This window comes from Panthera uncia, chromosome B4 (genome assembly GCF_023721935.1).
Source record: "Panthera uncia isolate 11264 chromosome B4, Puncia_PCG_1.0, whole genome shotgun sequence".
In the NCBI taxonomy this organism is placed as follows: Eukaryota; Metazoa; Chordata; class Mammalia; order Carnivora; family Felidae; genus Panthera; species Panthera uncia.
The window spans coordinates 39889122-39914013 of NC_064809.1; the positions used below are offsets into that span (position 1 = coordinate 39889122).

The window sequence follows — 24892 nt, forward strand, 5'->3', positions numbered from 1 at the left end:
TAATGTTTGGGCACAGAGTCATGATCACAGCACAGAAACAACCTCTGGCCTGAAGGCCATTCCAGATTTGATCAGATAATGCTATTACCGTTCTCCTCAGCAGAAATATCACAAGAATTTAAATAAACCTGTGGCTCTGGTTAAAACAAAAACAAAGGCACTTAAAACAAGTGTGAATTAAGAGATATTAACTAAGAGACACTTACTCTGGTGTTAGTGTTTCATTTTCTTTGGGCAAATACCCAATAGTGGGATGACTGGATCATGTGGTAATTCTGTTTTTAATCTTTTGAGTAACCTCCATACTATTTTCCACCAATTTGCATTCCACCCACAGTGCACAAGGGTTCCTTTTTCTCCACATCCTCGAGAAGATATGTGCACCCTATGTTTACTGCAACATTATTTACAATAGCTAAGACATGGAACCAACCCAAGTGTCCTTCCATAAATGAATGGATAAAGAAGATGTGGTGTATATACATACATACATACACATGCACACAATGGAATATTATTCAGCGATAAAAAAAGAATGAAATAGTGACATTTGCAACAACATGGATGGAGCTAGAGCGTAGACCTAATGCTAAGTGAAATAAGTCAAAGAAAGACAAATACCATATGATTTTACTCATCTTTGGACTTCAAGAAACGAAACAAATGAACAAAGGAAAAAGAGACAAACAAACAAACAAAAAAATACATGCACACAAAAGACTTAAATACAGAGAAAAAAACTGTAGTTGGTTACCAGAGAGGGGGTGGGTGGGGGATGGGTGAAATAGATAAAGGGGATTAAGAGTACACTCATTGTGATGAGCACTGAGAAATGGATAGAATTGTTCAATCATTGTGTTGTACACCTGAAACTAACATTGTATGTTAATTACACTTAATTAAAAAAAAAAAACAATCAAGTTCTTTGGGGAAAAAAAGAAATCAGTTATTCTGGGATGGTCCCAAACACACCAAGGACTGTCTTAAACATTCCTGTGCTCTAGAACTAGGAGCTGATTAGACATTAGTATCAGTTAAGAAGGAGGCAACAATAGCAGTAGCAACCAGTTTTTGAGCACTTGGCTATGTCCTGGGTACTGCCCTAAGCATTTTACAAGTACTATTGTCATCCCCACTTTTTTTCACAGATAAGGAAACATATACACAGAGGTATTTGCTCAAAATTGCCCAAAACCATTACAAAAATAAATTGCCCCAAATCACCCAGCTAGTAAGCGGCAGAGTTGAATTTCAAACTAATGCAGTCTGGTTCCAGAATCTGAGGATGCAACCCTCCACCTGTCACCCAACTTCTGGCCTTGCCCCAAAGAACACCAGTTACTTAGAGTAATTTTACCCATCCAGTGCGGTCAAAGCTGAGAGTCCCCAGACTGAACAGGTTATCTCCAAAGCAAGGAGTGGGATTAGGTGGGGATGAGGCTGTGGGATAAACCAAAACTTGTATTTTTTTTACTCTACATCATTGGTATTGTTTATATTTTAACAATAGCCTTGTATAACCTTTGAATTTATAAGCTCCTTTCCCCAAAAGGCTCGTACTCTAAAGGCGAGGGTTTGACTGAAGATACAGAGCAGAAAAGCAGGATTAGTACCCAAGAACTGCATCCCCGCCAGCTCTCAGCTCTCAGCAGCTCTCTCACCAGGCCAGGTGCCCGCATACCTGGGGTGGGGGAGAGGGTAGGGATCTGCAGCCCGTCTCCAGAGCAGCACCTCTGCAGCACCAGATCAGGAGCCTCTTGGGGGAGCACGCCAAAGTCCTGGATGAGGATGGGGGCATTGGGCCAGCTGAGCTGCTCCAGCTCCGGCAGGTTGGCATGAGGGCCCACTCCGATGGGTACCACCTGGATGTCTCCAGGCATCCGCTTGATCTCATCGGAGGCGGGGTTTCCAGTGACCATGTAGACCAGGTTAGGTGCCTGCTCCCGGTCCCCCTGGCTGGCTGAGAAGCTGTGTTCAGACAGGTACTGCAGGGCCAGTCCAGTGTTGGTCCTATTGCCACCCCGGTATCGGATCTCCCGCACCTGCTGCAGGACCTCACCCTTGGACTGGGCCTCCCTGAAGGTGTACTCCACGGACACCATGTACGAGTACTGCAGCACTGTGATGTGGATGCCGTCCTGGCCCACATCCATGCGCCGAATCACCTCCTCCATGAACTCCCTGCTCTTGTTAAAGTTGGCCTCACCAATTTTGTCGGACCCTTCCAGGACAAACACCACGTCCAGAACCGTGGGGTTCCTTTTGGGTCCCGAGGATGAAACCCCCATGAGCCCTGGACCCACAGTGACTGGTACCATAGGGGGATGCTGGGTAGGGGCAGGCGCTTCGGGGGCAAGGTCACAGAGGTAGTTGATAATTTTATCCCTTTGCTGCTCCAGCTCATCCACACCACTGAGCACAAAGGCCTTGTTCTCGGGGGCCTGCTTCTCAATGGTGTGGATCTGCCTGAGGTTGGCATGGGGCCCGATGCCCACCGGGATCATGATGACTTTCTTCTTCTTCAGGGCCTGCACGTAACGGATCAAATTCCGGGCCAGCCTCTGGGGCTCCTGGCTGGCCATCAGGAGCAGGGCAATGCGGGATGCTTCAGGGCGATCAATCTTGCCAAAGATCTGGAACAGAGTGTACTTCAAGACCTCGCTGGTGGAGGCCACCTCACTGCCTGCATACTTCACCTGGCTGGCAATGCGCCGTAGCTCTGAGGGTCGCTTCCGGTCCTTGAGCTGGATGTAGGCGTGGGAGCCGTCATGATATTCCACCACGGCCACGCGGATCCGCTTCTGGGAGATGTGCAGACGCTCCATCATGCCCACCACAAAGGCCTTCAGCACTTCGAACTCAGCCTCGGACAGCTTGGAGGAGCCGTCTAGCAGGAAAACCAGGTCCAGAAGCCTGCTGCAATAGAGGTCGTGGAGGGGTGGCTCCGGGGTGTCCTCCACGTATGGGGTGGTGGCTCTGACCGGGCCTTCTGTGGGGGGCACCACTAGGCCTCCAGACTCCCTGCAGGCCTCACAGGTGAGGTTGACACCATCACAATGACTGCGGTAGAGAGAGAAAACCAGGAGTGGTTCAGGAAAAACTTTTGGGCACTCCTCAGCCTTATTTAGAACCATCCCACATATATTCCCATAGAACTGCCTGCCTGGCCTGCCTGAACTGAGGTCCCATGAATCACTCCCCACCTAAGTGACACAGCATTCTTTAACATATGTCCCCAAATAGCACCTCTACACATGCAGCAATAGGCCTCCCTTTATTCTAGAAGCCAAAGCTTTAATCCATCATAGCACCTGAGGAAGAACCTTTCTTGCTTCTAGGATATCCACACTGCCACTCAAAGTTGATGTCTTTTCAACCTACATCTCTAATAGCATAAATATTTAATTATAATCCAAACCTTCTTCCAAGTGTCTCCAAAGACAAATAATGCTCTAAAAGAATGATGCTGACCAAGACTGGTAAAGGTCCTATTGAAGATAAAGGCTTTACAGTATTTTCTGTGACAATTTAAGCTGTATGAATTTTGTATAATATGTTGGGCCTCAAGAAAAAGAGAAAAAAGTGGATTAAAAACGTTTTGGAAAGATGAATAAAGATTCAAAATCCCAACTTTATCCCAGAACAAAGTTGGGAATGTCCAAGATGTTAGGGGAAAAGACAGTGGCTTGTTCATTCATTCCTCCAAGGGCCATGCGGTGAACACCTGTCATGTGCCAGGGAGAGGCTAGGCCCTGTACCCAGCCCCAAGCACAAGTCTGCAGCAGAGCCCTTACCCTCATACAAATTCCTGCACTACCAAACCAAGTTCCCAGACCCTTCTGGTCACTCCTTACCAGCGTCCTAGAGATGGCAAGGTATACCAAACCACAGGTGAAATCAAGCTGCCCCGTGGTGGAGACCCACAGAGGTTGGGACCATCCCCTATACGTACTCTCCGCCTTTGAGGCCACTTGCCCTCAGCAACCCCAGTAAAGCTGAGAGGCAGCAGTTCCCTGAGCCTTGAGAAACGTCCCCTGTGCCTTGCCTCTCATGCAATGTCCCCAGCCTGTTTTGGAATTATTGCACACAGCTGTCTGAAGCCACAGTGTGTACCCTGGTAGCTGCCCTCCCCATGGGACAGCAGAGGGAGGCCGGGAGAGGGCTCCAAGCTCTCATGCCTGTGTGGCTCAGAACCCCAAGTCAGTGTCAGCTTCTCCCCTTTTTCATTCCTTACGGTCTCCATTTCAGCATGGGGAAGGTGGGCAGGCAGAATCGTACTTGGAAGTTAATTCTTACTTCCCCCATGGTCCACACGATTTATTGCTTCAATTCTTGGTTAACAATGCGTGAGTGCCATACTCTCTAGTTTCCTGTGTCTGCTAGAAAATTAACCCCCGACACTGTTCCCCTTGTTTGTACAGATGGCAGTGGTGGGATCTGACTCTGGCAGCTGTGGCCACAGCCCTTCCCCAGAAAATGTAAGTTCTCAAGTTCAAGTTCCCACAAGGCTCGATCAGTGTCAGGGCGTGGTGTTAAACACATCAACATCTGAACACATGTTCCCTACTTGGGAGCAGAGCTTCAGAAAGTTCAGAGCTCACCCTGAGGACTCCTTCTCACCTCCCCAAAGTCCAGTTCCCAGAGGTAATCCAAGTGAGAACCCAGGGTGCAGTGATAGTGTCTTCCCTCCCAACTACAAAAGCCCCATCCTGGGACCTTGGCTGTGGCCCCAAGGTGTCTATGTCACACTGAGGGGTCGGGGCTCTGAGTAAAAAGCAATTTGACTTCCATAGGTATCTGTCTTTGGACTAGATGTGACCTCCAGGGACAATAATGTGAGAAATAAGGGAGAGGATTCATTTTCAAAAGTACCAAATAAAAGTTGTATTGTCTAACAATGAGTTTACAACCTACTGGAAATACGTACAACTGACCCTCACAATGGAGTCCCAAACCCTTAGATACTTCACTTCCTAGGTCTTCCCCTCTCCATTTCTCAGGCTTATTTTTGCAGGCTTGGCAATGAGCATGCACCAAAGAAAACAGTGAGGAGGGACTGAAAGGTCTCTGTGTCACCTCAGGGAATGAACATTTGTTCCTACCAGACTACTTTTTGCCCTTCATGTGCATAGGAGACATCCAGGTAAGGCTGTAACCTCTGTAGTACTCAAACCAATGAAGAATTGGGGGAGGGACTTCTGCTAGGAGATAAATTGTCTGTGTAACTGCCCCGAGTGCTCCTGTCCATCAGATACCCACTCTTGCAAGAAGGTTGATTAAAACCTCACTTCTTTGTGCTCTGAGTCTCTGCGTCCCTCCTTTCATTGGGTCAATGGGCTTATTTCTAACAGTAAGAGACTATATCCTTCCACAAGATGGAAGAAACGAAAATACTTCAGTCTCTCAAGAAGTGTTTTCTGGGGACGCAATGTAGTCTGTCCTTAAAGAGAGAGAAGCAAAGTCTAGAAATAAAACAAAACAAACACTCAACCTCTCAACTAACATAGCAAGCTCCTCCCCAAACCTACGTCTCTGAAGAGGCCCCAGAAAACATCACTTCAAACACCAGAGGGTCTGTTTTACCAAATTTGGCAGTGCTCAGGGTCATTGGGGTTCAAGGTGATTTTCTTCCCTGAGGCCAAGCGACGACCAGCCACCTCACACACAGGACAGTCTTTGGGGTCGATGCAGGTCTGCAAAAGCTCATCCAGGATTTTCCCTGCATGACAAACCCCCCATTAGGAAGAAAACTCTCACCTTTCCCACAAGGAAGACTCGCTTTTTAGCTAAAGGAGCCTCTACCAGAAGCTAGCTCTGCCCGCCTCCCTCAAGGGCCACCTCACCACTTAGAAAGCAACTCTCTTTCTTTGGGCCTGGTGTATCCCTCTGTAAGACTGGGAGGGGATATTCCTTCCCCCTAACTCACCATGCCCAAGCCTCAGGACAAATGAAATCTTATCTCCAAGGCTGTTTTCACTCCACCAAAGAATATATTTGATTACTCTAGATCTGTGCTATCCAATAGAGTGGCCAGTAACCACAGGCAGCTAGTAAAATTTCAATGTAAACCGACACTAAATAAAATTGAAACTTCAATTCCTCAGACACAGGAGCTACCTTTCCACAGAACTTTCCCACCATTCCAGAAAGTTCTATCAGAAAGTGCTCTCAATGGTAAGCCCATAAATAGGCAGACACAAGCACGGTACAGGAGCTGAACTTGACAAAAATCATAGCTGGCCTGGCTTGGATGAAAGGGCACCTGGAAGCAGAAACCAGGGTGGTAAGGACAGGGACAGGACACCACGGGGTGAAGTTGAGCACCATCAGGAAGCACCTTTCCTGACAGCCCAGCCCCGCCCTCCAACCCTTCCTGACCCAGGACAGTTGACTTACCCAGAGGGCAGTGTGCATGGCAGCCTTCCACACACTGCACCGGGCATGCCAGTGGCTCAGGATGCTGGCACGTGATGGGACAGGCCGGGGCACAGCTGTTATAGCGCCATTCACACTCATACCCGTTCTCATGGAGATTCCTCTCCTCGCAGCTCTGGGCTGTGTAGATAGAACATGAGCAGGCACCCTGTGCCACCCGAGAAGATGGGAGGGCACCAAAGTCCCCAAAGAGATGGTAGTGAGACCCATGGTGGTGACGGCCCTGGGGGAAGTGATGATGCCGGTGGGGAACTAAGCAGCGTGTGAGTCACCAGTATTAGAGGCTGCCCAGGTTTTAAACCACCTAAGCCAGGAACCTAATGGTTCTGAATCTGTTCTCCATATAAAAACATTCAGCTGCTCCCACCCAAGGAAGACTCTCTATAAATAATGTATGCATTGATCACTCACATTGGCAAATATAATAGCATCTAATTAAAGATACTGAATTTAATTAAAATATTGACTTCCTTCTTCTTTTCATCACTGTTTCATCTTCTCCCTCTTCTGGAATTTCTCTATGTATTAATGCCTTCAATCACTGTCCCCTCTTCCTACTCACTCACATCAATGTCTTTTTTTTTTAAGTTTATTTCTTTTGAGAGAGAGAAAGAGAGAGCATGGGGGAGGGGAAAAGAAAGAGGGGGAGATAGAATCCCAAATAGGTGGCAAGATCATGACCTGAGCTGAAATCAAGAGTCGGATGCTCAACTGACTGAACCAAACAGGCATGCCCATCAATGTCTTAACTCCCTTCAACCCTCAGCCATCTGTCCCCATACAGGAGCTCTATGTTCTCTCCCACAAAGGAGTCCTCCCACACCCCACTTAGGGGTGTTAAAGTCTAGATCCATGAGAGATGGTGTCTGAGGGACATCAGGACTCACGACACAATGTGGCTGTCCTCCAGGCCACCACCTTGCCATGCTGGGCACACACGTGGGCGTAGGCAGCAATGGTGTCACAGAAGCAGGCACAGTCCCCAATGGACTCACAGGAGCAAGTGTCATAGATGCAAACATCCAGGAATGGGTCAGGGTCCACCTGCAAGGGAGTCTCAGGGTAGCCTAGGTCTGGGCAGAATTCAGGAACCCTGGCTCTTGGTCTGGGGGAAAATATTCTGGTGATCAGAGTAGGGCAACTGGGGCTCCAGGGTAGAAGGAGAAATGCTGGTCAGTGGCCCCAACAGGGAGTGGGTACAAAGGCATACTAATTCCTAGTCCTAATCTGGATTCCAACAAGAAAAGCTGAATAGAGGAGTGTTGCTGGCCTTTCATAGGATGTGATATGCCTTAGAATTTTTCAGAACGTTCTCTTCTATCCATCGTCCCACATACCTGCTCAGCCAGCCAGCCATTCCCATAACCCACACTCAACCTCACAGGTGTTAGCTGTTTCTCATAAACACATACATGCTGGTTGCCTTCTTCCTTTGCCTCAAAACGAAGGAAGGAACACATCAGGACTGCTCATGCTGCCTCACTGGGGCGCTGTGGGGCTATTCCGCTGGACTGTAGGACCGGCCTTCGCCTCCCAGACTCCGCCCCCCAAGCTTCCCACTCACTACCCACATTAGATCTCAGTAACCCCTTCTCACCTTCCCTGCCCGCCCCCACACACTGCTGCACACACTGGCCTTTTCCAAGGTAGTTGTGGTAGAAATGAATTCAGACATTAAGCGCATCATTGTTTCCAACACATTCCAACAATCCTGATCTCCCTGGCTGCCTCACTATCTTCCTTCCTCCAACCGAGATGCCCAGGGTGTCCACCCAACTAGCCAACCCTAGGTACTCTCTGAAGTATCCTCAGGAACTAAAAGTCACTGGATAGATAAAAGGATTGCTAAGACTGGTTTCATACATGTGGTGCTACAGAGCGCATGCGTGTGTACGTGGCTGTGTGCGTGCACATATACATATATACACGTGTACCCACACAGAGACCCACATACATGTGCACACAAGTTCTAAGACCGAGGCCAAAAGAGAAGCATTGGCAGATGCCCAGAAGAGCTCTGCCTTGCGTAGAAGAAAAATGGTTCGCCAGGAATTGCTCTCCTCATACACTGTCCTTTATGCATTCTGTTTCCCAGCCTGAAGCCGAGAAAGGGAGTAAAAAGGTGACTTGATAGAGACCAATTCAAAGCCTCCAAGGTGGTGTCCACAATTAGAAGCTCATGCTCCAAGTGCCCAAGCCACTCGGCCAACCCTTAGCAGTCTTCTGCCTCCAATGACCCCACAGCCCTCACCAGCCTGTTGCAGTCCTGGAAAATATCACTGGTGAGGATCCTGCAGGAGGAATCCACCATTGTCTGCTTCATGACGTTGCTGTGACAGGTAGCAGGGGATGAGTCCAGTGGTACCTGGGGAATAGGCAAGAGGACACAGATGGACCAAAACACAGCCCAGAAGGATCCAAGAGACCCTCCTCTGGAGCCATGCCTCCACTGAAGTTCATACCACCCCCCCTCCACCCCACCCCCTTCCAACCCCCATAAAACTGATGGGGACGTTCCAGGAAGCACGCTTCTTGGGCTCAGTCCACACAGAGACCCCAGACATACTTTCCTGGTGTCGGCACACTGCGGGCTCACTTTCCAGGAATTCCCAAAGTCCACGGGATCTTCTTCTACTTGGAGGCTGCTGGTGGTGAAGTCATTGTTCTGGATGCCATCAAAATTCCCACATAGACCACACACTTTCTCCTAACAGACAAGATGAGATCATGAGCACTGTAAACCTTGGAGCAAACTCTCTTACTCGGGGAAAGGAGAGTTCTGGGCAGCAAAGAAGGCAGGTTCATCAGAAGAAGGAGAGGCTGGAAAAAGGACAGGGACGGAGACCCAGAAGCAGACCAAGATAATCGGCAAAGCCTTGTCCTTGCCAAGGTTTTTCCAGGCTTCCTCATGTCCCCCATCTTCAAGTTAAACAGAGGTCATTCACAGAGAGAGACAACCTGCTCCAGTATAAACCATCACTCTCCCCAGCAACAGGCTGAGCAGAAAGAGGAGCCAGTTCAACATCACATCAATGAGAGTGTACAGATCCAAAGAGGGAACGTTCTAGTCATACTTTACTGTGGACAGTGTAATAACGCAAGCCCATTATCTGGACAACTGCAGCCTGTCCAGAACAGTCTGGCTAGGATTCTGCTGTGTGTCAAATGCCACCAGGGTTGACATAATATCTTATTTGTCTCTGTGTTCACCTATCACGTATACAACATGCAAGCATGGGCAGCTACGAGTCCTGAACAAGTGATTGCTGAATGAATGGAAACCATCACATAAAAACTATGTAAAGAACTAGAAATATCTAGCCTGGAAAACAAAGCGTATTATGCTCTTACAACATACTTAGAGCCCTGTCTTGAGATGTGACTTGCTCTCTTTTGTTTCAATACAGAGAATCTATTTGGTACAAGGATGAACTTACTGGGAAACATATAAGAAGAGTGTTCACATAATTGGACGAAAGGCCTACTCATAGTAGGCCCCTCATAGTACGGCCCCTGCCCTTATTAACTACCATTCACTCCAGTCCCTCTTCTCCAGCCACAGTGGCCTCCTTGTTCAAATACCCCAAAGGCCATCCACTGTAGGGCCTTTGAACATGCTATTCCAACAGCTTAAATTCTTTTGTCTGGATATTTACATGATTCACTCCCTCCCTTCCCTGAAGACTCTGCTCATGTTACCTTTTCAGACAGGTCTCATCAGACCAACCAATCTAAAATAATAGCCCCATTAGAATACAATCTCCACCAGGGTTGTGTCAGGCAACACCGTGCCCCCCCTGCAAAGATGTCCATGCCCTAATCCACACATGGCAAGAGGAACTTTGCTGATGTGATTAAGGATCTCAGGATGGGAAGGTTGTCCTGGACAATCTAAGTGGGCCCGGTATAATCATAGGGTCTTACAAGGTGCACGGGAGGAGTCAGAGAAGGATGAGCTGGCAGAAGCAGAGAGATATTGGAAGATGCTGTGCTGTTTGTTTTGAAGATGGAGGATGGGACCATGAGCCAAGGAATGCAAGCAGGCCCCAGAAGCTAGACAAGGCAAGGAAACGGATTCTCCCCTAAAGCCTCCAGGAGAATGCAGCCCTTCATACTTTTGACCTCCAGAACCCTCAGATAATAAATTTATGTTCCTGGGGTACCTGGGTGGCTCAGTCGGTTGAGCGTCTGACTTCTGCTCAGGTCGTGATCTCATAGTTTGTGGGTTCAAGCCCCACATCAGGCTTTGTGTTGGCAGAGCGGAGCCTGCTTTGGATTCTCTGTCTTCCTTTCTCTCTGCCCCTCCCCCACTTGCGTGCATGCTCACACTCTCTATCTCTCTCTGTCATAAGTAAATAAACATTAAATTTAAAAATAAAATAAATTTATGTTGTTGTTTTAAATTACTAAGTTTGGTAATATGTTATAGCAGCAATAGGAAACTAAGACAAGGGTTTACATACACACACGCACACATACACACACATATATATTCCCATGTACACACATACGCATATACATACACATATTCATACCCATATTTATATACATATACATACGTGCATATACATTTGTAATTTTTTCCCTGCTGTAGCCACAGTGCCTAGAACAGGGCTTGATACATAATAGAGCTTAGTAAGGATTTGTTGAATAAATGAATGAGTGAATTGTTACTGTGTTCAGGAAGTAGAGTGGGCACCACAGGAAATAAGGGCAGTGCAGCCTCACTTCAGTACAGCCGAAATGAATGGTGCTGTCAGAGATGCTACTGAGGCTAAATCAGCCACCAGAGTAGACAGAATACTTGTCCCACACTTGTCAGTTAGAAAAACAAAGTCCAAACAAACTGTTGGAACCTGGACACAAATGGCGTAACTTTCTCTAAACTAGGTTGTCAGCAGTTCTACAAATAGCTCTCAGAATGTACTGGTCTATGGTTCAAATGGCAAGGCAACACCCCAGAATGTTTCACAGTGTTTTAACAATATGGCGCGTGATCAGTATGCCTCTTTAGGTCAAGAAACCTTAAGAAAAGCTATTGCCTCATCTTTCACTTCCTTCTTTGGGGGATATAAACTGCATGCCTAGCAAGGCCACTCAAGGAATGGTTTGCTGGGTTGGGGCCAGCCACAGTCCTTCCTACATGCAGCTGGTTTCCAGAAACAGCCAAGGCTGACTCTACACCTTGAATCAATGGTCTTATTTGTCTGGGAAAGGAGACCAGACGAGATGACCAGCCACTTTCCCCCATGGCAGTGGCAGGGCCAGTGGGCTGCTGCTCAGAAAGCTGAGAAAGGTGCAAACAGCAAGTCACAGACAAGAGGAAGAGGAAGCAGAAAAGAGCCACTAACCTGGTATGTCTGCTTCAGAGCCACGGAGATGCTCAGGCGGTGGTCCCAGATCACAGAGAGTGCCTTGCCCAGCAGCAGAATGACATAGTGACCAGACTCCACCACCTCAAAGTGGGTCTCATCCATCATGGGCTTCATCACATTCACCTGAAGGATGACAAAGCACGAGAAAAGGGAGTGAAGGGCAGACATGAGAGACCCGCTCCACCCCACACCCCTGCCTGTCTCCAGAACTACAAGTCATTTGCCCCACCTGGTCAGAGCATGCCCCCTTGGGGCCCACACCCTGCCTGGATGTTTCTGCGTCAGTCTTGCCTATCACTGGCCAAGAATCCTATGACTAAGGGATCATAGCAGAGATGGCAGCAAAATCGTAATTATAAGATCAAAAATACAATGAAACCTACCAGTGGAAGATATCCATCACCTCACAAAAATAATTTTTTATATTTGATCATTAAATGCACGAGGTCTCCTAATCAGGTTTTAACATGGCAGTGATTTTAGGGGCGCCTGGGTGGCTCAGTCGGTTGAGCGTCTGACTTCCACTCAGGTCGTGATCTCATGATTTGTGAGTTCGAGCCCCGTGTTAGGCTCTGCTGACAGCTCCGAGCCTGGAGCCTGCTTCAGATTCTGTGTCTCCCTTTCTCTTTCTCCCCCTCCCCACTCGTACTCTGTCTCTCTCTCTCTCAAAAATAAACATTAAAATTTTTTTTAAAAACCATGGCAATGATTTTAAATATCGCTAGGCAATTCATTTAAAAATCTATCCGTTTATATAAATGAGCACTAGACTCTTCCCTTTCCTTCCCCCATCTCCTGCTCCCCAGAGTCCCTGTCATCAGGAGTCAGCTGACAGAGAACAGAGAGACTGAAAAGCTCAGCGATGGTGGCAGGAATCATGGATTTCAGTTTCCAGAAGGACTCCAACCTGGACCCTAGACTTGGCAGAACTGTTGCCTGTGCGAGCCCTCAGAGCCCAGCTCAGTGTGCTTGGCTGACTATCTAATTCATAAAACTGAAGTAGTTGCGAAGCACCTGTCACCCTTTGCCAAGGTTCTCCTTCGTGACACACACGTGCAGAGCTAATCATAAGTGCTCACCTCCTATCCGACATCACCATTGTCATCTGTCCTTTGACACAGAGTTGACACTGCTGACCCACAGCCAGTAATGGGAAATTCACTCCCCATCTCCTGATATCGGTGGTGCATGTTCCCAAGTGAGGGATGCGGGCTGAGACCATGGAATAAAACGATGATACCAGGAAAGGTTTGAGCCCAGGCCCTGTTCTCCCTAGTACAAGATATTCAGACCAACAGAAGCAAAACTGTGGTCTCCAGGCTACCTGGAGCTCCAGATGCAGATTCTGGAGTCCCGCTCAGACCTATGAGAATCTCAGGGTGGACCCCGGAATCAGGATCTTAAATCAGATGCCAGGTGGTTCTTCTGTACTCTTCTGAGAACCACTTCATAAACTCTTAGTATACAAGGACTAAATATGTTCACTGCTCTTTTGAACTCTTTTGAAAAGATTTTATCTGAAAAGAACTGAAAAACATACAGTAAAAATCCCCAAAACATCATTACTTCCCAAAATAAATGTTTAAGTGTGTGTAAATGTAATATATATCTATAGATTTTAGTGCATATATGATAGATATGTATATATAATATATGTACATGTGTGCATATATATTATATATGTACATATATGTATTGTGTAGTAATGATACCCACGTATATCATATGACAGATATGTATATATGTATATATTATGTATATGTGTGTATGTGTGCATGTGTATATATGATGTATATGCATATCATATGTGTATACATGATATTTATGTATATACACTACATATGTGTGTGCATATGCACATATATAAGTACATATGTGTATACATTAGTATATGTGTACATGTGTGTATATGTGGTGTGTGTATATATATTCCTATCTATATATTTCATAAATATATACACACACATACATATGTATATGAAAGGGAAAGGCCTCCTGCCCTCCAATCTCCACCCCACCCTCCTGATTCTTCCTACACTTTTGTGGATTCAGTCCCACATTTATGTCCACTCACATATCTGAACTTTATTTTACTAAAATGGGATCGTGTTATCCATGATCACCTGCAACTTGTTCTTCTCATAGAATATATGAAGGTCAGACGATACGGCTCTACCTCATGCTCACTGTACGGTATTCTGTCACACAAGTTCTAAACAGCGCTTGATACATGCTCTTAATCAGCTGACAGAAGAACAGAGGGGTGTGAGCGTAGAGGGGATGAGGCTGCCACTCACCTCCCCATCAAACAGTTCAATCTCGCCTCCTCCCACCAGGATGGTGATCCGCTTCTTGCATTTCACTGACGGGTAGCTGCACCCCTCATTTGCCACCAAGATCCGGAAGGTGCCAGGGTTACTGCCACAGTAATCCTGGGGAAAGGGAGAGAAATATTATCCCTGCTACCTCTCCCCAGATCAGAATATTGGCATCTCACCATCTCAGACCATCGAAGGATATGTGTTAAAGGATGTTACCGTGTCCATGCATGGGCGTGTGTGAGACAGATAGAGAGGGAATGAGATAGAGAGGGAGAGAGAATGACTTTAGGGGCAGAAGGGACAGGTGTGTCATCTTCAGCCATTACCTATGAACCAGAGTCAGTGAGCACAAGGTAGAGAAGCAGGGAGAGGGGGAAGGGAGAGGGGGAAGGGAGAGGGAGAAGTGGCATGTGATATGCTTTGCTGAACACATCAGCCTAAATACCCCTACCTAGAACCTGTTAGTGCTTAGTCTCACCCAGCTAACTAGGACAGTTTGACCACATGGCACTTTGTGGCTCTAAATTCTAGCTGAATCCCTCTGGACTGCCGGCCCAGAAACGTAACCAGAGGTCGTCTGACACAGCTCCACAGATGCTAAGATACCACCTCTGGCTGGAAATAGAGGATGACGGAGTGCTGGTCTTTGCCGGCAATTTCATAGAAAATTAACAAAAAGGGACACACTTCTAGCAAATACCTCCCCATGGTGGCTATAGCTGTGGTATGGTAGGAGGAAAAAAAGACAGAAAAACTAGGTGTGAGCCTTGCTCTGCCAGTTATTGGATACACTGAGCAAGTCACTTACCTCTCTGACACACCCGCGCACACACACAGACACAGACACACACAATCAGCCCCTCTAAAACACAGGATCAGCCAACTTAGTGGGGATTGTTAGGTTAAATGGATCTATGTTGAGTCAATGGGATGGTGAAGGACAAAAGAGGGAACAAAGGTGCAGGTGCTTTATAAATGGTTCTTGTCACCAGCTGAGATTTTGCTAAAAAGAGTTAAGTCTTGATGATACCTCCCAAAGGAAGAAGGGAGAAAGGGGAGGATCTGGGACAATGTATCAGAAGGAGACAACAGAACTGGCTGTGATGGAAGACAAGCAACCCACAAAGGGGGACAATTTGAAAGGGACACTAAAACTGGCCCTCTTGGGAAAGCTCTGCCTGGGCAGGGAAAGCCGGGGAGCAGTGGATCTGACCAGCTGCTTCTCATTGCGCAGAATCAGTCTAGTCGTGTTTTCTGGATGCACACTTGCATTTGATACTGGCTGGGTGGTTGAATGCCAGAGCTGGTATCACCTCATCTTTTGTTACCAAGGTTGGGAGACAGATAATCAAAAGACGAGCTGCCATATGTAATCTGTAGGAATGCTCCAGAGGGGGATACACCCCAGGTTCCTAAGTGTCAGTAAAACCATGTCATCATGTGCATGCCCTGTCTCTCTAGCACACTGCATGCCTCTCTGGGGCCAGACTGGGTCATGGGAGGTAGGAGGCTCCATTAGTTGGTGCCACTGCTCACTCCCAGCATGCTCTGTGCACAGCCTCTCAGTGCTGCTGCTCGTTCCGCCCCACTCCCAGCATGCTCTACAGGTACCCTCACTGCCTGACTCATGGGCCCTGCAGCTCTGTCTCTGAGGCTGTGGCTCCTACCAGTTTGTGGTCCTCCCTTCAGACCACACCAAGTCCCTACTCCTCCTCCTGAGAATGGAGACAGTGAGACCACATTTGTTTAAAGCTTCATAGAGTCGAGCTGTGTCATCCCTCATGAGAAAAGCACTTATACCTCCTTGCTTACTCACTTTGGTGTCAACCAGCAAAAGAAGTTTACAGGAATCCACCCAGTGGGGAGAGAAAGGCAGAGAGGCCGGTGCCCTCACTCACCACCTAGGATTTCCTGGGCAGTATGACTTTTCTGTGATGCCCTTTCTGAATTGCACTAGGTTAGAAATGGAAATGGTAGAGAACGCAATAGGATCATAGGGTGGGAAGCCAACTCCAGGGATCACTCCAACCAGCCCCCTGTTCTGGGCCTCCCACCAGGGCACTGGTGGTGAGGGTGAGAGGGGCTCGATCCAGCCTGGGATCCCGCCCTCCCCACTGCGCATCCTGATCGAGGCTGTGCCTGCCAAAAAGAACAGATGTGTGTTTCTAATTCCATTTGGTACTACCTTAGGCTGGTGGTAGCCTTGCCCCCACACCACTCCCAGTCAACAAATGAGCTTCTTCCCTATTCTCGTACGTCTCCATGTAAGCTGAAGGAAGATGGTCCACGGCTCTGGGTTTCAGGCACCTCTTTTAGGGGCTGGAAAATTGCTCCAGTGGAAACCAGCCCCAGAACTGTTTCTACAGACAGAACAGTAGAATCTGATCTGGAAACCCCCAAAGGGCAGTCAGCATCTCCCAGCCTCCTAGAGACAGACAGCAGGCCCTCCCTCCCTCGCTCTCACCTGCACCAGAACATACTGGCACTCTCCAGGGAACAGATATTTGAGCCCGTCGAAGGTGAGGTAGTGCGCCATGCCGATGGCAGAGCACGTGGCGTCACACACATGGTCCGTGCAGTTCCACTTCCGGTCCCGACAGACACTAGGAATAATAATGGCCAGGATGACCAGTGGGTACTGTGGTGTGAGGGGCCCTTCTGGGCCCTGGGGAATGAAAGACAATGAAGGAATGCATATCACTCTGGGGTGCCACCCAACCCTCCAGGAAGCCTCTAGAAGTGGAGGACTGGCTGCCTGTGGGGTGGGATGGGGAAGGGCATTTGCAGTCATAAACTGTCATATTTCTTTTAAGTCGGCTTCATGCCCAATGTGGGCTCAAACTCACGGCCCCAAGATCAAGAGTCGCATGCTTTTCCAAATGAGCCAGCCAGGCGCCCCATAAACTGTCACATTTTTAGAGCACAGGGCCAAGGGGGAGAAAGGGAAGGCCATGCTGCTCTCCTGCTTCAAGGGGGAAGTGAGGCAAAGAGGGAAACAGGTCATCCAAGGTGATGGGCAGCCAGGGGAAGAAGCCCAGTTCCTCTGTAGACCACCTGCTATGGATCTGCTGAGGTTCAGCCTCCCTGGAAGATGCCTGAGAGTGGCTATGGGGTCTCTACAGAACAGAGACACTGAAGTTGAGAGCCTTCTGACACTAACAGGGAGAAAAAGACACAACGGCAAGAAAGTTCTGAGCTGGGAAAATAGTGATCAACCGTGAACTTCTGCCAGGAGAGGTTTTGTGTGTACAGAGCTATGTTTCAATCCACAGTGATGTGTCCACTACCACAACACTCATCCCCCCACCCCACCCCATAACCAGAGCTGACATCAGAGAGCCCACTCTGTGCATCAGAGGTGGCAAGCTCAGACCTCAGGCCCAAAAGACAGCTAAGCGCCTTCCGGGTCCCAGCCCTTCCTGCCTCTGTTCCTGGAGCCTTCCTCTAAAGCTGTCACAGGCAGGGTGAGTGAACAGAGAAAAGGGCTAGTGAATGGCGGGCACAGAGAAGGAAGAAGAGAACCAGCCATGCCACGCACACTTGCAGAATGCTTAGGGGGCAGTATAAGGCCAGGGAAGGACCCTCCAAAGTCCGTGCCTTTTGGCAGCTTGGTCACACATGCCATGACCAAAGTCATGGGCCAAAGTCCATCTTGGAAACACTACTCTCCAGGACAGGGTCGATGCAGGGTGAGCACAGGAGAGGATAAAGATTCTCCCCACTTTGTAGTTCGAGAAACAGAGACACAGAGAAAAGGAAAAGAACAACCATGTTCCCACAGGGTGCCGGAGGCAAGTGCCAGAGTCCTGTGGTCACATCAGCCACTGTGACCCCACTCCCGCTCACCCCACCCCAAAGGCGCAGGCCCCAGGAAAGCCTCTCCCAGGGCCTCACCAAGTGTTGCAGTCAATTTTCACCGTTTCTCCTGGGGCGTATTCTCTGCCTTGGTGGAAGCAGGGACACCTTTCCAGGGCCACACATCTGTTTTCATGCCGGACCTAAGGGAAAGGAATCCAAATGTCTTAGGGGCCATAATGAGTGATGTAGACCCTGCTGAGAAGATGGCCTTGGCCACAGGCCAGTCCAGGGAACCCATGCCCACCCAGGCATGGGGCTCAGCAAACACGGGTCCCCATCCACACACTGATCCCCCCAGCTCAGCTAGAGACACTCCGACCACCCTCTGCCCTCACACCCTGCTGGGACAGTGGCAAAGACTCTGTAGTAACATGTGGCAGAAGCCCTTGGATGTGCATCTCCTTAGACCCAGTAACACCACGCAGAGGATGTCTCCAAACCAAACAGGTTTACGGACAAAGGTTAATGTAGAATCATTTATCATTGCAAAATATGGAAACAACCAACTGTTCAACAATAGGAAAATGATTAACTCCATTAAGGAATCCCCAGGTAATGGTATCCTTTGTAGCTATTAAAATGGCCCTTTGGAAAACTCTTATATGATGTGAGAAATACTGACACTATTAATTTTTAAAACAGGGAAAGACTGTACTTACATACAGTCCATATAAATATATATATATATACATACAGACATATATATATATACATACATACATATACATACGCACACACACACACACACAATCCAAAATATGCCACAAAAAGACTAGAAGGAAATACAGAAGTTCCATCCAGATAGAAGCCTGAGACAGAGAAATAGGGGATTTTTATTTTCTTTTTTGGTTTTTAAATTTTTTTCCAAATGTTCATCAATAAGCATATATTATGTTTACAGTGGAAATGATGGAAAATATGTTTAATAAAACTTAAATGCATTTAGCCCCTGGAGATGAAGGCTGCATACTGCCCATAGGCAGGGATGGACCAAAGCCAGAGTCTGGGGCTTGTTCAAGCCCCACATACCTGCTCCTCGCCTAGTCCCCTGGGATTCTGATACACCCTCCATGGGGGTATGCTCTGTTTCCCTGCCCTCAACCCAAGAAGAAAGTACTATGTGAACATGTTGTACTCCTCAGGCCTGTAGGGGTCAGAGGGAAGAAAGAACTAAGACCCACTGGCCACAGTGGGCTCAGAAGGAACTCTCCAAACCTACTCTGACCCCAGCACGTAGATATGCTTCTGTCCCAGCCCCGTAGGACAGCCCTGGATGTCTGCTCTGGTGTGGGCTATGGGTAATCTAAAAGAGCCATGGGTCACCTTCAGGTGAAGGGACCACAGCACATTGGTTCCAGAGATACCTAAGGGGTGAGAAGTTCCTGGTTCAGGATCCATGAATTCCAGTTACTCCCCGGACAAGCCTGAGTTCCCTGGGCTTGGAACTGAACAAAGCCCTGGTAATGGGGCAGTCCTGGCCTAAACAAAGAGCTTTCATGTTGGGGACCATAGGCTAAAGTAGTGTCTGTGTGTGTGTGTGTGTGTGTGTGTGTGTGTGTGTTAGAACAGGATCGGAAGAATAACCTCCAATTAACCACCACCTTCACCCAACCCCAAGTCCTCAAGACCTAAGTGAAGGGGGAGGGTGGGAGCACAGAGTAGGAGGAAGAGGCAGGTCAGCCAAGCCCTGTTATCGGAAGACAAGGAGCTTAGGCACCCAGTAGGGAAGATGACAGCTTGGCAGGATCAGGGAGGAGGCAACAAATGTCTCTCTACCACAGTCTTCAGAAACTATCACAGTTAGGGTTCATTCTCACATCCCCCCCTCAAAGCGTCATCACTTCTAACTTAAGTCCGAGGCCTGCCACCTAATGGCTACTCTAAGAAAGACCGATACATTTACTGGGGAAGCTTGACATGCTCTCCAACACCCACACCTACAGCTGATGGAGACCAGACAGTAAGTCTCCTTGTTGGAAACGTAATGTGAGACAAAAGTGATGAGGATGCACAGAGGTGGATTCCAGGAAGCAGAGCCCTGCTCACCTCACTCCACAGAATCACTCAGCAGAACGTGCACTGCTTCTCTGCCTTTAAGCAGGCTGGCTGGAGGGCTCCCATGCCTCTTGGTCTGCATGCTGGATGTTTCTACCTCTCTCCAGGATATTCAGCCCATTGACAAAGAGTCTTGCACCCCCATGGCTCAGGTAGCCCCTCCCCTGGCCCAGGGGTGAGTCCCAGCCCTCCTCCAATGGACGTAAACTCAAACCCCAGCTTGGTCATGAGATAAAGCCACAAGTGCCCCCTTCCTCCTTTTGCACTCTCACTGACAAGCCATATGGCTCTCTCCGCCCTGACTTATTGATGGATTACAGGATTAAAATAGGACCTTCATACTGGATGGGGACTGCTATAAAGGCAACAGAGGTGTGGGGTTAGATTCATAAGTCACAGCTGGAGAGGGGACAAAGCATAACCTTAAAAGGAAAGGAGAGAGTTCTCGTGCCACACCTCAGTACCAGCTCTGACTTGGGAGAGATCAAATAACACCAGCCCAGCAAAAAAACACCCATAGAGCCCTAAAGCATTAAAGAAATCCCTAGAGATAGAGAGATAAAGGCACAACTCAGGGGATGAACAAGATCAAGATGAGGACTACTCAGACACGTAGGGTAAGCCAGGATAGTGGTCCCTACCTAACTGGACTTTGTGGAAACACACTTGAACATCGTATTTAAAATGACAAGAACCCAGGGCACGTGGGTGGCTCTGTCAACTGAGCATCCAACTTCAGCTCAGGTCATGATCTCACAGTTTGTGAGTTCAAGCCCCGCATCAGGCTCTGTGCTGACAGCTCAGAGCCTGGAGCCTGCTTTGGTTTCTGCATCTCCCTCTCTCTCTGCCCCTCCCCTGCTCACACTCTGTCTCTCTCTGTCTCTCAAAAATGAATAAACGTTAAAAAAAAATTTTTTAATGAAGAGAACCATCTCTGCCTCGTGTTTGTCCCTCTGGGACGCCAGAGGATAATAAGGTAAAGTTGACAAACGGCCAAGACTTCAGAAGCAAACAAGCAGAAATTATTGTCACTATCCATCAACTTGGGACATCCTGAGTAAGAATGGCTCATGCCAAGAACATGGTACTAGGTCTTGGTCAGCCACAAGAAAAATTATGAAGTAGAAAATAAGTGATTTTGTCACTCTTCTCTGAAAAGGCTTCATCTTCCCTGACCCAACCCTCATACATAAACACCATACAGACCCATGCTCCAAAATCTTTTTTTGCCTTCCAACTCTCTCTCTCTTTTGTTCCCATTAATACCTCCAGATCAGTGCAGCTGAATTCAACTAGATATTTGGCTAGGAAGAAAGAATCTGATTAAATAATTCATACTAAGGCGTGAATGGCTTCCTATGAGGATTTATAAGGCCGTATGCTTTTCTAAAACCCATGCTTGTTAGCCAGAATGAATTCATGCTCCTCATACTTCAGTAAGCCTAATTAGGTGACAAATCGCATAAGGGGTAGGAGATATTTTTGAGACAGAATGGCTTTCTTGGGCCTTTTAAAATGACATCTCGTAGGATATACAGTGCCCACATGTGAGGCTGACCCTGAACGGGCCCCAGAGCCAAGCTCTGCATTCCAAAAAGCAATGCCAGAGTCTTTTGAGTCTTCCTATTGGGCCAGTGATAAAGCCAGGCATCAAAGGACCAGGGAAATGAACATGCTTCCCAGCTACCAAGAGGTTTCCTACTAGCAGAACTAGTAGGAACTAGTAGCTTGGAAAGTGTAACTACTAGATTTTGGAGGATAAGTGAGTGTCTCCCAGATGGGGGTGCCAAACTTTCCAAGACCACCTCACGGGAGGGAGGGAGGCAAGTAGGGCTGAAGGAGCCCAGTCTAGGACTCAGGAGACGAGGATTTCCAGCCTTCAATGGTTCCTATCTTTGCTCAGATTCCTGGGGGATAGAAGGGTTGAAATCCTGGGTCTTTAGGGCTCCTCCTCACTCTACACCGGATGATGCTCCTCCTCACTCTACACCGGATGATGCTCCTGGAGAGGAGAGAATTACCACTACCTCGGGGCTGGAAGGAGGGAGCTGGGCAGTGGGTTGTGCTCTGCTGCCACCTTGCTGTGACAGTGGGGAACATTCTGACAAAGGCAAGAAGTTCACTCCAGAATTTCTCAACTAAAGAAAAATATGGGAATCTTTCCAGTGCAACATCCTTATTTTACTGATCTAGTGGGCCTCTGGGTGTGGATACAGAGGTCTTAGAATTGCTCCCATTGTGTGCTAATTTCCTACAGCATATCTCTCTGTTCACAGGATTCACGGTTTTCCCCCACAAACTTCTTATTACAGTGGTCATTAAACTACCACTTACTAAGCAACTTCCATGTCCCTGTCACTGTCACCCCCAGTCCTCCCAACAGCCCTTTAACCCAGTTTTAGAGCTGAGTAAATCTCAGGAGCCAGGATTCACACCTAGAAGTATGGGACTCCAATCCAATGTCCAATGTCTTTTCCATACCATCTACCAGGGCGTTGACCACTTATAAAAAACACCCCCCACACACACTTTGTTCCATGAAAGGAGGCATATGTACCAGGACTGGTAATATGGCCCAGAAAACCTGGCTGTAAGCAGGTGCCAAGCTTGAAAGAAACTACAGAGAGGGGGACTCCCAACCTGTTCCCAACATTTTCAGACAGTTGCTGCTGGCCTTACAGTGGACACTGAGAGATGCCCTGTAAGGGGAGAGGCAATCTTCAACCCAGAGCAGTGCTGCTCAAAGCTCAGTCCAGGGCCAGTATGGGTCTATGATGATGCAAATACACAAACTGGGTAGGTGTTTGGAAAATCGTATGGCAATTGAGTAACACATCATCTGTGGAATCTAATAAAAATGGGGGAGGGACTCATATTTTGCATGTCATTACTTTTTGTTTCTTTTTTTCTGATCATTCTTTTCTATTGTATTTACAAAAGCTTTGGTCCACAACAGATGGAAATTTTAAGAAAACAGGCCCTTTATGGATCTCTCCTGTGGAAAGCAGGAGGTGAGCAGAGCCTCTGAGACTGCGCCTCGGTTATTTCTGAAAAGACTTAAAGCTATCCCTACAATTCTGTAGCCCTTTCACCTATAACCCCTTTGGGCCCATAACAGGAATTATATGTCCATGTCACAGATGAGGCAACTGAGGCTCAGAGAAAGAATGAATGTTCACCCAAGGGCGAGCGAGGCCTGAACAGAGGGCTTGGCCCTCTGCCTTGTTCCTACTCGGGTGCTCTTTCTACTCTCACAGATCTGCCCCCAGCAAAGAGCTACTTCCTCACCCCACCTCCCACCGCCCTCTTCCAAGTCCCCAGAATGTAGAATCCCCGACCTCTTCCCCCAAAACCCTCAGTCACACACCACATCCTCACCATCTCCCACAGGGGACAGGCCACACAGAGAAACACCCCTGGGTAGGATGTCTACACCGTCACATGGGCCCAAACAGGGTGTTTCCAGCTCCTTTGTCTTTGTGTTACAGCCAGGAACACGTGTCCCATGCAGCAGCCAGCACACTACGCACTTCATAAATCATGGGCTTTGCTGCTCTGTAGAATCTGGCCTCAACGATTTGCACCTTAGTCGGCATCGTAATGAAGCAGTTGTGAAAATAAGCCAATCTCTTACACTCTGAGCTTTTGAGTTTAGAATCCCTTGCGGTTGAGGTTAGAGTCACCCCCTTATGGGACAGACATCCACAGACTGTCCTCAGAGCGCATGCCAGAGGCTTCGGGAATGCAAACGAGCTCCTGACCGTGTGTCCACATCCTGAACTTGAGGTCTTGCTCTCCATTGGGGGTTTGGGACCATAACGCAAGTACTGTGCTTATTATCTCAGATGATCTGCACTGTTTTCATTGAAAAAAACAAAAGGTTCATTTAGAAGAGTCTCTGATGCTGACATAATCCCCTGAGGGATGCCCCTTTTCTTGCCAGAGCCTTCTCTGATGTCTGGAGAATTTCCCCTCCAGGTACAGTGAAGGAACAGTCAAAATGAGAATCCTTTAGGATAAAAAGAGCAATACAGAAGCCTCCTCTCCCCTGGCCTATTTCTTGTCCTTACCCAGCTCTGAGTTTCCCCTCCTTGAATAGCCACCTTCTGTGAAGGCATCAAACAAGACCATCCAGGTTGGGGGTGCTCCCAACCTGGTGCCAATCTCTAGCTCCCCCATTAGAAAACAGTTTAGAATCATCAGAGGCTAAAGCAGAGGGGAACACCCAGGGGGGAATGAACAGGTAGTCTCTCTGTCTTGGAGGAGGGCTGGAGGGAAAGGAGACAAATCATCTGCCCTGCACACACCCCAATGCACAGCCTTCCTGTGGGCTACCGATGATGAGTCCCCGTTGCATCTATAGAACGTTGGCATCTCCCATCGGCCAGAACCCTGACCTTCAAGTCAAGGCCCGGGCATCACTGATACCCTTTACAACCATATGAGAGCCATCCCGCCCCCTCCCACTTCGGCGTCCACAACTCCTGCCCCAGACACACACTGCTCACTTTGGGTATGGGGAACTGGAGTCAGAGAAAGCAAGAAGACCTGATGCTTTTGAAAGAGAAGAACCCAGAAGTTGCTTCTTTCAGGGTGACAAGAATAACAGGTCTACAGCATTCCCTCCTTATCCACAGGGATGCATTCCAAGACCCCCAGGGGATGCTTAAAATCGCAGATAATACCAAGCCCCATATATACTCTTTTTTTCCCTATATACACATACCTATGATAAAGTTTAATTTATAAATCAGCACAGTAAGAGATTAACAACAATAAATAAAACAGTTATAACATATGCTGCAGTAAAAGTTCTATGAATGTGGTCTCTCTAAGTACCTTACTGTA

At 47.9% G+C, this 24892-nt stretch overlaps 1 protein-coding gene across 1 annotated transcript in view; it reads right to left on the reverse strand.

Annotated features, from left to right (window-relative positions):
* VWF (von Willebrand factor) overlaps positions 1-24892 on the reverse strand; it is a 137440-nt gene that overhangs the window by 43739 nt on the left and 68809 nt on the right. Inside the window, exons 19-28 of the mRNA XM_049624950.1 lie at positions 18026-18129; positions 16596-16734; positions 14108-14242; positions 11787-11933; positions 9002-9142; positions 8687-8800; positions 7323-7479; positions 6397-6555; positions 5584-5719; positions 1682-3060 (exon numbers count right to left, since the gene is read on the reverse strand). Of these exons, the coding sequence (XP_049480907.1) occupies positions 1682-3060; positions 5584-5719; positions 6397-6555; positions 7323-7479; positions 8687-8800; positions 9002-9142; positions 11787-11933; positions 14108-14242; positions 16596-16734; positions 18026-18129 (2611 nt within the window). The remainder of the gene's footprint in view (positions 1-1681; positions 3061-5583; positions 5720-6396; positions 6556-7322; positions 7480-8686; positions 8801-9001; positions 9143-11786; positions 11934-14107; positions 14243-16595; positions 16735-18025; positions 18130-24892) is intronic.